General features: G+C 43.1%; 1 protein-coding gene across 3 annotated transcripts in view; it reads left to right on the forward strand.

Moving 5' to 3' along the window:
• Positions 1-13,533, forward strand: part of tiam1a (TIAM Rac1 associated GEF 1a) — a 70,374-nt gene that overhangs the window by 33,205 nt on the left and 23,636 nt on the right. For all 3 annotated transcript variants that reach the window (XM_018691148.2, XM_018691149.2, XM_018691147.2), the window contains 9 exons: positions 694-1,343; positions 2,172-2,458; positions 3,689-3,961; positions 4,051-4,282; positions 5,012-5,184; positions 5,854-6,078; positions 7,510-7,695; positions 10,227-10,373; positions 10,627-10,701. In XM_018691148.2, the coding sequence (XP_018546664.1) occupies positions 701-1,343; positions 2,172-2,458; positions 3,689-3,961; positions 4,051-4,282; positions 5,012-5,184; positions 5,854-6,078; positions 7,510-7,695; positions 10,227-10,373; positions 10,627-10,701 (2,241 nt within the window). In that variant the 5' untranslated portion in view covers positions 694-700. The remainder of the gene's footprint in view (positions 1-693; positions 1,344-2,171; positions 2,459-3,688; positions 3,962-4,050; positions 4,283-5,011; positions 5,185-5,853; positions 6,079-7,509; positions 7,696-10,226; positions 10,374-10,626; positions 10,702-13,533) is intronic.

The following is a 13,533-nucleotide window of genomic DNA, read 5'->3' on the forward strand; positions in this document are numbered from 1 at the left end:
GAGTTTTGGCACAAATACTGAAAACTAATTAGTTTTATTCAATATTTGATTTTGATTGTGACATGCTTTTCCCACACCTTTTTTTCTTCTAACAAAACCGTCTTTACATGATGCCACAGATGCCATTAGCTAGTATTCAAGTAGGAGTATTTAGCTTTGACACCCACCTTAACTAAAAATGTAGTTTTGTTTTTCCTCTTATTTCTCCACTAAGTACTTTCGGTCACACTTAGAAGCAGCTGTGAGTTAGTTTGTCTGACCTCCCCAAAGGCACTGACCTGCATAAAAGAGTTAATTAAATAAAAGCAAACGCATTACAAACAGCTGGCAGATACATGTTGCTGAAATGTGTGTTTTTGCTAGTAAATGTAATACTCTCCATTTTAAACCAAAGAGGGATCTGGCACACCAACCCTCTTGTATACAAATGGTGTCAGCGCCTTGGCAGGAGGTTGATGCACCTAACAAGCACAAATATAGATAGCACTCTTGTTCAGCTTTGTATGAGCTCAGGTGGTCAGTGTGCCAGTTAATGAATACAGATGTTAGATATAAATCACAGATGTGGCACAGACCAGTAAGAAGTTCTAAAACACTTACATCACTACTTTCTAAACTTTTAAGAATTAGTCATGGTCTAGATCAAGGCATAATGGGAACATTTATAAGATGTATATGCTTCATGATTTACAGTTGAATCATGGGAAACGTGGAGAGTCAGAATGGGGACAGTGGTTTCTACGGCGATGTGACGGGACAACTCTCCCGTAAGCACACGTCCCGCTCGCTCCGTCTCTCCGGCAAGCAGCCGATCACCCGCCGTTCGCGGCACTCTTCTTCAGTGAAACAGGAACACAGAAACTCCGAAGCCTCAACTCGATCCTCCAGCACGCCCAGCATCCCGCAGTCGTTAGCAGAGAACGGACTGGAACCTTTCAACGCCACCGATGCGTTTGGAGAGTTCGGCATCAACCCTCACTGGACACAGCGCGTTGCTATGACAATGAGGCCAGAGTCCTATCAGCAAGACGACGACCCCCTGGCCACTCCAACTCCTGAGACCTCGGAGGCGGACACTGTTGCTCAGGATGGAGGAGAGGACTCTATGGGCGAGGGGGAGGGAGACGCCGTTCGAGAGGAAAGGTACCTCCAGCGGATGACAGAGGGCCCCCGAGAGGGAGGGAGTTTTAAAAAGAAGCGATCGAAGTCGGCGGACATGTGGAGAGAAGACAGCCTGGAGTTCTCTTTGTCTGACCTGAGTCAGGAGCATCTGACCAGTACTGAGGAGATGATAGATGGAGGAGAAGAGGAGGAGGAGGAGCAGTTCACACACCCCAGTTCAGGTGAGGATGGTAAACATAAAAGCATGGGACCAACACACGCACATAAATACATCTATTTCTTATACATCTACAGAATATAGGCCAAGACTTCTCATATAACCATGTGGAAGCGTATCCACTGTGCAAGTTGTGCTTATATTTGCATGGCTGGATGTCAGGTCTTTACTGACTGATATTATATTTCCTGTCATCAATCAGAACAGTAGATATTGAGGTTTCTGGATTTTATTACTGAAAATGTAGTTTTCAAAAATCAGTTCATATATGTGTAGATCAGAGCATGTGTGATTTCATTCACTTTACAGGTGATGAGGGGGAGGGAGCTGAGAAAAATTGCAGACAGTCACTAAGTAGGGAAAAATGATTTGAGAAAGAGTCTACTGATTGAGGGTCAGCTGCCATCCATCAGTTACAGTAGCCCAGTTGATCATGGGATTGTTAGTTTAACTGGTGCTGTGCAGGAGCTGCTGGAGTAGAGCATGACAGCAGGCGGTAACTGGTAGCATAACTGCTGAAGGTCTAAGCACTGCCCCAGGTGGTCGGCTAGCTTGGAATAATGTAGGGGGTTGGTGCACACACTTACAAACACACACACACACATTCACCCTCACTCACAGAAATCATACAGATTCACAGAAGGGCACGCAGACACTTATGGAGAAGGTTAATTTAAACGTCAAATGTGGCAAAGTAATCTGAAAGTAACTGACAGTAATCAGGATGCACTGACCTCACCTTGCTCACACTCACACACACACACACACACACACACTCACACACACTCTCACACACACCCTGCCCTGCAATAACCACCTGTGTATGTTCCAGGCTCAGCTGAAAGGGCATCGTCTCTGGACCATCTGTGCAGCCAGCAGAGTCCCGGCCTCAGGGGGCAGAGGAGCCGCTACGCTAAAAACCGGAGAGAAGCCGAGTGTGATGGAGATGGAGAGAGGGAGGAAGGGTTGATGTCTCCAACAGAAGAGGATGGCGGCGGGTATGGGGCTTTCACGCTCCCCTGCCGGCGATCCCACTGCCTGTCTGAGGGCTTGGCGGGGCTGGGCATCCCGGTCACACCGTGCCCTGCTTTCCAGGGACGCCGCGCACAAACTACTCAGGTTAGATCACATTTCATCAGTGTGTGAATAAGTATACAAAGCACATAAAAACGTCAATCAAGTTAAAAGTCTTCTTCATCTGCTTTTTTCCTGGTGTTCTGTCTTCTGTCTACATGTAGAAAGAGGACTTTGTTTACCAGTAGTATCCAGGAAGTTCGCAGGGTTCACACAGGCATGACAGAGGACCAGTCAATCCACCAATTAACATTTTGTTGACAGCTGGAGACATTTCCTGTGTGTGCTCATGCTCTGCAGTTGTGTGTGTGTGCATGTTACATGTATGCACATCCAAGTATGAGTGTATATTTGTGTAGTGGGGAAAGGGATTATAAGGAGTCAGACAGAAAGTGGCTGTGGGGCTATTTGTCGGTGGCCTGGTTCCTCCATTCTCCCTCCAGAAATTAAAGCATTAAAGCATATCTGTCATGCCCCATTCACTAACCACTGATACACTGTCTTTACATGCATAAATACACACAAGCTGACATTTTGATCAGAATTGAAGGGAAAGTCACCTTAATGCATCATCAAGAGGCCAGTCACTGAGAGATTCAACGGACAAAAACAAAACAACAGTTGTAGAATAAAGAATGCTCATATGTTTTCTGTAATTTTCATGTGTCATTGTTTAAAAAGTTGCCAAATAATAAGGAAAAAATAGCAAACCATGCTTTTCTCTCAACCCATCTCCAGAACCCCCAAGCACCCTTGGATAGCAGAGCACCCTAAGTGCTCATTATAAATTCATCTAGCCAGGCTGTGGGGGTTGTTAGACTGGATATAAATAGATCGACAACACAGCAAAACAAAGAGAAAAGAACAGAGGGAGTTTCAGTTTGCTGAAAGAAAAGTGTGGAAGCACAGAAAACCAGTTGTTCTAAGTGAAAAGCCTCTGTGTAGCAGAATTGCATGGCTAAATATGTGCACAAACAACATTTTGATGCACCCACTCACATACATACACACAAACATAAACCCACAAACCCCTCATGCAGCATAAGCTGTCGGGCTGATTGTTGCAGTTGGAGAGAAATGACCTCTTACATTATGACCCCTTGTAGACTGGCAGATTGGTCATTCATGCAATTTCCACTGTAGGACATTTCCACTGTTACCTTTATCCGTAGTTTTGTGAGCAGATGTTCTGCTCAAATATATCAATGTCTGTATCTAAATGAATAATCCGTAAATAAATCGGTCCTGTTTCTACCCTGTATTTCTGGCTGACAGGACATCTCTGGTGTTTTGGGCGAAGGAAGTGAGTATGGCGACAGTGGCATTGATGGCGTCACGACGGAGATAGACGGGGACGGAGAGTTGGTGTCACGGCGCTGCAAGGCCATGTCGGCCTCTTTCTCAGTGTACTCAGCCACTGAGAGCAGTGTCTTCAACGGCAGCGACAGCGGAAGCAGCAGCGCAGGGGGAGGAGAAGGAAGAGGTGGCGAAGGAGGAAGGGGAGGAGTGTATGAGAATTTCCGGAAGGAGTTGGACAATCAAGCCTGGGTTAGTTACTCATTTTCTTCAAAACATGGGTTATATGTATGATAGATTCACCGTTTCTGATCCCCTCATCTGTCAATCACTCTCCTCAGGCACATCAGGGTCGGGACTGCACGGAGGAGGCTGGCTCCGCTGTGAGTGATGAGCAGAGCAGCGGCACACTCAGCAGTGCATATCCATCGGACGCTCTGATCGGCTGTGCACAAGGCACGGTCAGGAAAGCAGGGGCTCTGGCTGTGAAGAACTTCCTGGTTCATAAGAAAAACAAGAAGGTGGAACCTGCAACGAGACGCAAGTGGAAACACTACTGGGTTTCTCTGAAAGGTGTTGCATAGACTCTCATATTTTCATGTTTAAGATGCTCCTCATGAGTTCTCAAAAGAGCACACTGTTTTCTATCTTAAATGCTTCTGCATCTGAAATCTAACCAATCTAAGATTTAGGTATCCACAATATCCCTTCATGACTAATATAGCCAAGTATGAGGGAAAAAGAGACGAAATCATGCAGCCATAATGTTGCATTCAGATAAACATCTTAACTTGACCTCAACTGGTTTGATCTGCCGCTCTCTCCATCTTGTTAGACTGTAATCACATCAGTCTTAACACAGTCTATGCCCTTGGTTGTCACCTCTGCTGTCCTCTCTCAGCCTCTTCTGTGTGGCCTTACATTGCCTCTCCTCGACCTCATCACAATTTAATTTTACGGAGGCACCCGTGTCTAATCCAATCTCGTACTCTCAGAATGCATAAGATACAGCATCTGCAGTTGCATTCCAGCCTGCTTCCATCTCCCATCCATCCCCCACTAAAATGAATAGATTTGATGGTCTCCTAGTATTTCTCCTTTGTGGTTTGTTTGTGTGTTTTGTAGATTTTGTTCTGATTACATTAGATTTGTATATCATTGCAGTGTAGCACTGCAAAACCTTGTCTTGTTAGTTGGATTCAACAAAGTAAGATAAAATTGTAAAACCAGTACATTTAATGTGACATCAGTAATAAATAATCTTTTCCTGTGTTTCTTTTTTCCCCACCATCTGTCTTCAAGGCTGCACCCTTTTCCTGTATGAGTCAGATGGCCGTTCAGGTATCGACCATAACAGTGTTCCTAAACACGCGTTGTGGGTGGAGAACAGCATTGTCCAGGCCGTACCTGAACATCCCAAGAAAGACTTTGTCTTCTGCCTCAGCAACTCAGTGGGAGACGCTTTCCTTTTCCAGGTGAGAGAGAAACTGGTAGTTAAAACATCCATGTGACATAACGGTTCTGTTGCTATCAAAACAAAGGTGTGTGGGAAGTAGCTTGCTCAAACACACAGTCAAGGCTGAAACAACAGTGATTTTTCATAGTCTAATAGATCATTTGGGTCTAGTTTGTTTAAATTATTTCATTGTTTTCTGGGACTACATGAAGTCAGCAGATCACCAAGCAAGGCAGAAATGGATGGGAATGAGAAGAGACTATTTCTTTGGGGATTTCTGTGTGTGTGTGTTTGGCACACAAGTACATGACATTTAGCCATGTGTTTGAGATAAGCCAGTCCTGTGTCCAAGTGTTTGTTTTATGTTTGACATGTTTAAAGGCCAAACTGTCATACTGTGACAGTGATCCACCACAGTGACCATTGTGTAATATTAAAATGTGTCTATTTATATTCATGGCAGCTGTCCACAGTGACATTCAGTGAATGAATGGGAAGATAAGTAATAAAATGATGATGAGATTATGGTGACCACCCTCTACCAGAGGCTAATAATGGTACTCATACTTCAATTCTTTTAGCTGTCAGTTTCTTAATTTCCTTTTCTTGCTGTTGTGACCTGTTTTCTTAAGTTCTTTGACCTATTCTCACCAGTCTTTTTTTTTTTCCTTTTTCCCTCCGCTGTCAGACGTCAGGCCAGACAGAACTGGAGAACTGGATCACGGCGATCCACTCTGCATGTGCCGCTGCTCTCGCCCGGCAGCACCATAGGGAGGACACAGTGCGACTGCTGAGGACCGAGATCCGCAAGCTGGAGCAGAAGATCGACATGGATGAGAAGATGAAGAAAATGGGAGACATGCAGCTGTCCACCGTCACCGACGCCAAGAAGAGGAAGACCATACTGGAGCAGGTATGGAGGCGAGCAAGCAGTCATGTTGAAAAGATGACAGGGGCAAAAGGGGAGCTGAGACCTCTGAATTACTGTATCTAATGGAAATAATGAAGTAGATTAAAGTTGTACATACAGTAATAACTAAGATTTTCATATTATCCTACTGCAAATTAGTCATACTTTATGTCCATGTGATGCTGATATGAAACAGGTTTGTGATCTCATGTCTACTGAGTTTCTTTAACTTCCATTTGAGTTAAGAGAAAACACCCAAGGGGATTTACAGATACACATCTTTGTACCTTTGAACTGCACTGATGCACTCACACACCGGCATCTCAGCGATAAATCATCTTTATTGCATGGCGTCATCCACACAAAATGTTCTTAAGGACTACTTGCAACGACAGATGTTTTCAGATAGTCCAACTGGTGCTCATTTATAAACGCATGCAAGTGCAGCAGAATGCAGAATATTCATAACACATGTTGAGACATATGTGGTGCATACATAACCAGGCAGGTGAACCTGAAATATCTCACTAATCCTTTCATATTTAATCGCTGGTTTGAGACAAGTCACAGCTGAAATTTCTAAGCCGTTCTAGGATTCAGGTTTGTTCACTTTCAATGGAACACAGCCTATAGCTTTACTCTCACTCCATGCAAGTCTGGAGTTGCTGCTGAATGTCAAAGCAGCATTGTATGTAAACATTGCAGAAAAGTTTGAGAATGTGCTCGGCAACAAAAAGCCTCCTTGTGTGAGCCTCTTTGTGTGTGTGGCATTTGGCTGAAGAAGACCAAAGACAACTATTACATAAAAAGCACCTGGAAGTGGTTAATCTTAATAATGCAGAGTACTTCCCATTTCTGAGAAAACTCTCTTTCTAAAGGCCCATTAACTAAAAATTTAGGATGAAAGGAGTAAAAAAGCTTTAACCTTACTCGTCAATTATGTAATTGTCTGACTTCTTTCAAGATGAGTATCTAGGACTACATGAATCTACAAAATGAGTTTACATAAGAGACAGGCCTGGGATCCATATTGAATTCAATACTCAAAGAAGGAGCAGCTGAGTTGATTTTGTATTAAGGCCTGGAACAAATAGTAGAAGCAGGAACCCGTGCAAATTAAGTCTAGGTTGCATGGTGAGTGTATGTGTTCCTGTGTTTCACCTCCCACGGCCCACCCTGTGATACATTTCACATAGCACAGCAGGTTGGCAACTGGTGGGGGCTGTGTTGGTGAGTAATGCCTCTCCACAGGGGCTTCAGCACTCCCACATCTCACTCCTCCTGAAACAACCAAATAACCACCTAATACAGAGCCATCTTTTATGCATATTTCTGTTCTCTCTATTACCGTTGTGGATCTAATAAAGTTTGCTTCTGTTACATAATCACAAATCAATTCATTTCACAGCTCTCACATGTTTCCCTCTCTGTTAGATCTTCTTGTGGGAGCAGAACTTGGAGCGGTTTCACATGGATCTGTTCCGCTGTCGGTGCTACCTGGCCAGCCTGCAGGGCGGCGAGCCCCCTAACCCCAAACGCCTGTTGGGCTTCGCTTCACGTCCCACCAAACTGGCCATGGGACGACTGGGCATCTTCTCTGTTTCTTCCTTCCATGCACTGGTATGACTGCAAATGCCCATAACACCCACTCACTTTCATGCCCACACATTTTTAGAATCCACATCCTGACTACTCATTTCAACTGCCTCCACAACTTGCTGTAATTTTACTCTTAAACCTAGTCAAAGCTCCTTAATCCAAAACTCTGTCCCACGAGTATCTGCATGCTCCAGTAGGCATTGCGTGAGAAGTCCTTAATTACCCACCGTCAATACCAGCCCAGCTTGAGTGGGTGTGTTTATCTGGCTGTTACAGTGAACGTCTTGTCACTTAGTCCTACTAAAAACAAGAATTTCTGCTTGCCTGACAAATGCACAAACTAATACACACTGTACGTAGCTGTAGGTTAAAACATAAAACTACTGGACAAGCAAGTAGCAAGAAGAAAGGGGAATGCTGAGTGATGAACAGCTCTGTATTGGCTTTGCACAATAGCTTCTATTTTGGTCTTTCTAAGAAATCCTGCACAGTTGACCTGAAGCAGTTTGGCCAAAAGGTCTTATGTCTTATATTAGACCCTGACCTAGACCTAACTGTAATTTAAGTGTAATCCAAATCAAACTAGCCTTTTAAGAAAATAAAAACCAAACAAAATTGTCCTCACTTAGGAGACTTGCACTCATCTTTTTATCCTGGATAATATATACACACAAATACCTATGTACAAAAAGATAGAGATTTACACACCTACACACACTGTCCTTATCTCACAACATTCAGAACATTCTCTTCACAAACTGTCCTCAAAGCCTGACACAAAGATGAGAACAAAGCATCCTGACAATTTGTTCTCCTCTGCTAGTGCTGACTGCTTTATCCTGTTGAGTCATTAGCACAGCGCTCTGGACTGTGCGCGTGCTGTCACCTTGACTGCTCTTAAAAATGTTCAGAATGAAACACAACCACTGATGGAATGATCTGTCTGCTGCTGTGTATCACGTGGGTCTGTGGTGGAAATGCTATCTCTGTAGACCAGTTTCATACAAACAGGCCACTGGATATACCAAACACACACATTCACACATAGACAAAATCAGAGGCTGATGGTGTTTTTTTTTGTTTTTTTTTTGTTTTTTTTGCGATTGGTGGATCAATACAAACTCCGTTAGTAAGCTGCCATCCCTGAGGCACTTTCCCACAAACAGGCTTAACACTCTCTGCCCCCCCCCCTTCCATCTACTGCCTACACCCTCACTTCCTTTGTCTGTGTCTATCTCCCTCATACTCTCTCTCCTTCACCTTATCTACCTTATTTTCTTCCCTACTGTCTTTCTTCGCCATCTCTTTCTCTTTCCCATCCTCCTCCCCTCTTCATGATCACATCCCTTTTTCTCCAAGATTTTAATTTTTATTATTGCATTAGATAAATACTGCTCCAAATGGACACATTTTTAGGACAGTCATATATGTGCCACGTCAACTATACTAAATGTATATATATATAAATAAACCTAAATAACAATTAAAAACATTAACAAAATAAAGCATAGAACTTGTTAATTAATGAGTGCAATACAAAAACTCTTAATAAGACTCATAACAATAAAGGTTAGCTGTTATTCCTTGGTCTCTAATTCTTTTTGTTCCATTTCTTTCTACAGTACAAAATAGACATTGTAGTAAAGTAGGCAGTGAAAAGGCCTCTTGCATGCAGGTTACATAAGAAGAGTCTTGAAGACAGCTTGACCTATTATGTTTGAAGTATGTGTGTCTCATGATGAGCAGTGACTGGTGAGGAGACCAGTAAGCATACAACCACATGACTACAGTATGTGCTTGTGTGTGTGTACATACAGCACAAACCTACATCAAAGTATTTGTGTACCATATAGTGAGTCAGAGCTGCTCTTAGCCCAGTAGTTCAATGTGAATTAACCCAGAAATGCCAAGAGTGGTTTCTCCATACATGTGTAGTAGGTCACTGACGGAGACGAGAGGCTGAAAAGTGTTCAGTATGTGCCAGTAGCACACACTGGGATGCTGAAAATGTGTGACTTTTTGTGTTGGTGTGTTTACATGTCGCAGTGTGCATTTATTATTATTTATGCAAGAAGTGACTCGTAGTACAAACACAGACAGCAACTGCTCTCAGTGTGCAGTGTACATATATAGTCACTGAGTCACATTTTTTCTCAATCCATTCGTTTGAACGGCAGCTCACCGGTTAAATAATTAACAAAGCATAAGCATGAAATTAGCATTAAATATCAAAGATATAAGAAAAGATAAAAAAAAGTTCCCAATGGGGATTAAATAGCACTTAAATGCAACTGATCAGTTGTGTGATTACATATATACATTCAGTATGTATACTCTACACAGACCTTTATTGCTTTGATGTCTCTCAAATGCTTAATATAAACTTACAGTGACAAGCTGAGTAGGGAAGATGTAAGTGGGTAAGGATTTATTGTAACTGCAAAGAAGTCCACATATTTTCTAAAAATAATCATTTAGGTAGCTTGTCCTTAATTAAGGTTCAAATACCCTCTTGATTGAATTGATGTTTTTTGTCGTTATCACTGTCGCAGGTGTCGGCCCGTACAGAAAACAGCATCAGGAGGCGAAACCAGGCCATGCCGCGTACCTTCAGTAAACGTCGAAGCCGTTTCTCCTCCCTCTGGGGGCTGGACACCACCTCTAAGAGGAAGACCAAGGGACATCCCTCCATTAACCAGGTATTCATTGGCTTACTAGTAGAATTTTGTTAGAGTTTGGGGACATAGGTAGAGAGAGGTTATGTATTGAACTTTTGGAAATTTGACTCAAGAATTTGTTGGTGAAAATGAATATTGGTGATCACCCAAGTTTAGTCCTAAACAGCATTTTATTTAGATGGTTGGTTTTAGTCCTTTGTAGTTGCAAACATAAGAACTGCTCTGTGTTAAATTTGGATGCAGCTGCAATGCACTGTACTTTGTGTGGTTGCAGGTATTCGTTGATGGCATGGAGCCTGTGAGAAAGCCCCTGGAGCGCATGTTTGAAGACTCCGCCAGTGAGAAATCTGTAAGAGCTCAGCTATCTTTCCTTGACAAATGTACAAGTAGACAATAAAAATGCACTTTTTTTGTATAGAGTGAGGACCATAGTGGAACTGTGTCCTCTTTGGCATTTGTTGATGTGTGTTATTTTATATCTGTCCCTTTTAAAATCAAAAATGAACTAAACTTTAAAAAATGTATAATTGGAACTTGTTAAACTTTTAACTTCAGCTTCTTTGAATTAGGCTGATGACACTCTCCAGAGGGCTTATTTATTTATTTATTTATTTTTTTTTGTCTTAAAACTCATACCAGATGGTTAATGTAACCTAAAGTTGGCCCAAACTTGTCTCTGCTTCCATTGCGGTTTTTGACCGTCCTGCAGCCAAAACAAGATGACAAAGGCCACAGAAGATACAGTGAATGTTTATATCTCTACAGTAGTAATCTTCCCAAGGCTAAACACTAAGTTCCTCATCCCTTTCTTAGTTTGGCATTCACTTCAGAGAACCAGAGCTTGTGTAGCTGTAGGCTAATTCCTTGTCATTGTTTGCCTTTCTCATAATCCAACATAAAAATCACTGGGGCATCTGATGAACCTTTGTACTTGTATAATGGGTTACGGGCTTCTTAAGACCCCGAGGCCAGCAACATCGCTGGATTTTCCACCCCCTTTCACTTAACTGAGATCCTTTTGGTGCTCCGGCTCTTCATTTGGCAGGTTATCTGGGGGAAGCACAAAATCCCTGCACCCTTCCGCATCACTGAGCATTTCTTTTAGGTCATTTTCAAGCTCCTGCTTTAATGTTTTCAGACATCCACTTCTCTCCTCGATGAAGAGTGATTGAGGAGATTTGCAGACTTATATAAAACTTAAAAAGCTGCAGAATCTCTTCCTCCAGTGTTATCAGTTTATTTATGGAAGATGCAGTAAACAGCCTTTTTCATTTTCTGTAGCTGTTTCTCCTCCTGCATCAGTCAGCAAATTATTTGCTTCACAAATGTTTGCAGGACTAACTTGGATCTCACTACTGACCCCTCTAATAATGCTATTATTCTTATTGTATTCTTATTCTTTACCGTCTTTGTAGTCTGTTTCCAGATCAGTGTTGACAGATTCCCATGTCTTCTTTTCATTTGCTTCAGGCAATGCCAACTCTATCAGCATCACAGGCTATTGACTGGAAGGATATTTCTTTCTGCTAAGCCCACTGAGACAAATTTGATCTGATATGTTCAGATCATTAGCTTTCTGATGTTTCAACCAATTATGCAGCCATTTGGTACCAAAGGACCTGGCGGTTTCACACCATCTGTGCTCTGTTGTATCTGTCGTATTGACCACATTTTACAGACAATTGAAAACAATGAATAATATCTCTCCAAAGAAAACAAAATGATCTAAGGCCACCATATGACTCGAGGCTTCCATCAGTGCCTTACTGCAGTCTGGTGAATGAACTGTAAGGAAAATGTCTGATTACCCCTCAGTTGTGCAAGGACAAGCATGCCAGCTCCATATTTTATGAGAAGTGGTGGAGGGAAAGCAGCGATGAGGGGGAGAGGGAATACAGGCCTCTTGTCTGAACTCAGCAGATAGAAGCAAACTTAGCTAGCGCTAACCCACTCTGACTGTGGAGGCCCCCAGTGGCACCATGGGAGATTGATTTCCTTCCACCCACGCCCAACTTCTGCTGGCAGGGAATGGGATTACAGTAAAGAAATGCTTGCTGTAGTAAGAAAAAGACCTCAGTTTGTAGTATGGTAGAGCTGGAAATGCTGCATCAGTAGCAAAGATGATCTCGGTGAGTATTTCCAGCAAGATTTGTCCCAAATGCTTGCATCTGATGGACATGTCCCAGCTTTCATTCTCTGTTTGTTCTGGGGAATCCCACTGATGGCAAAAAAAGCTGAAGGGAATGAGATAGAAGGAGAGTTTAGTGTACCGCCCCCACAAGCAGAGGCATCCTAGATGGGCCAGGAGGGGAGCCAGATGGTGCTGAGCAGGGCTGGGGAGTTCAGGGAGTTGGGGGAGGTACTAGCTGTAGGCCCCCCGGTCTGTTGTCTGTCTGAGAAAATATGTGCGTGTGTGTCTTTTTCAGTATAACTGCGTGTGTCTGTATTTTGTTTGTGTTTGTGAACATGCGCATGTGTGTTTGTGCATACAAAAATGTGCTTCTGCATATAGTTTGCTCCCTTGGTTTCCTTTCTCTTATTCACCCTCTGTCCAACCAGCACAGAGAATCGCACACAGGCACAGATACAGCCAAGTCTAAATTCATTTAAACAGGGACCAGGAGGCCAGATTGTTAACTGACAGCAGACTGTATGGTGTGAATGAAGGATGGGGAGGAGGGAGATGATGGAATGATGCACAGATAGAGGGGAAGGGGCACCAGAAGGAGAGGCAGTGATTAGGTGAGGGGTGGGGGTGGGGGGGCTGTGGGGAGCGACAGAGGAATGAAAGAATAAATGTGGATGCTGTTACTTGATAGGAGGTGATAAGGTATCAGTGACAGACAGTGTGAGGTCGAATAGAAGAGACGGACGAGAGAGGAGAGAGGCTGACATGGCTGCCAGATTGTCGGAGGTCAGGCCTGATGGGCTTAAAGGTTACAGGCTACGGTTTGGACAGAATGCACACACACCCATGGCGAAACAAGTGCACACGCGTGTGTAACACATACCCACACAGGGAGACAATTGTATCAAGAGGCTCTCATCAACACGGATGAATTAGATTTTGTAATCAGATCTCCCGCTGCTTTCAGGCCACCGCAGATTTCCATCATATTAGTCTCATCAGTCCAAGCAAATCTAGTTTCTTTTACAAGCGAGAAGAAAAATAATGATGAAT

The sequence above is a fragment of the Lates calcarifer genome, linkage group LG20, assembly GCF_001640805.2.
Source record: "Lates calcarifer isolate ASB-BC8 linkage group LG20, TLL_Latcal_v3, whole genome shotgun sequence".
NCBI classification, from domain to species: domain Eukaryota; kingdom Metazoa; phylum Chordata; class Actinopteri; family Centropomidae; genus Lates; species Lates calcarifer.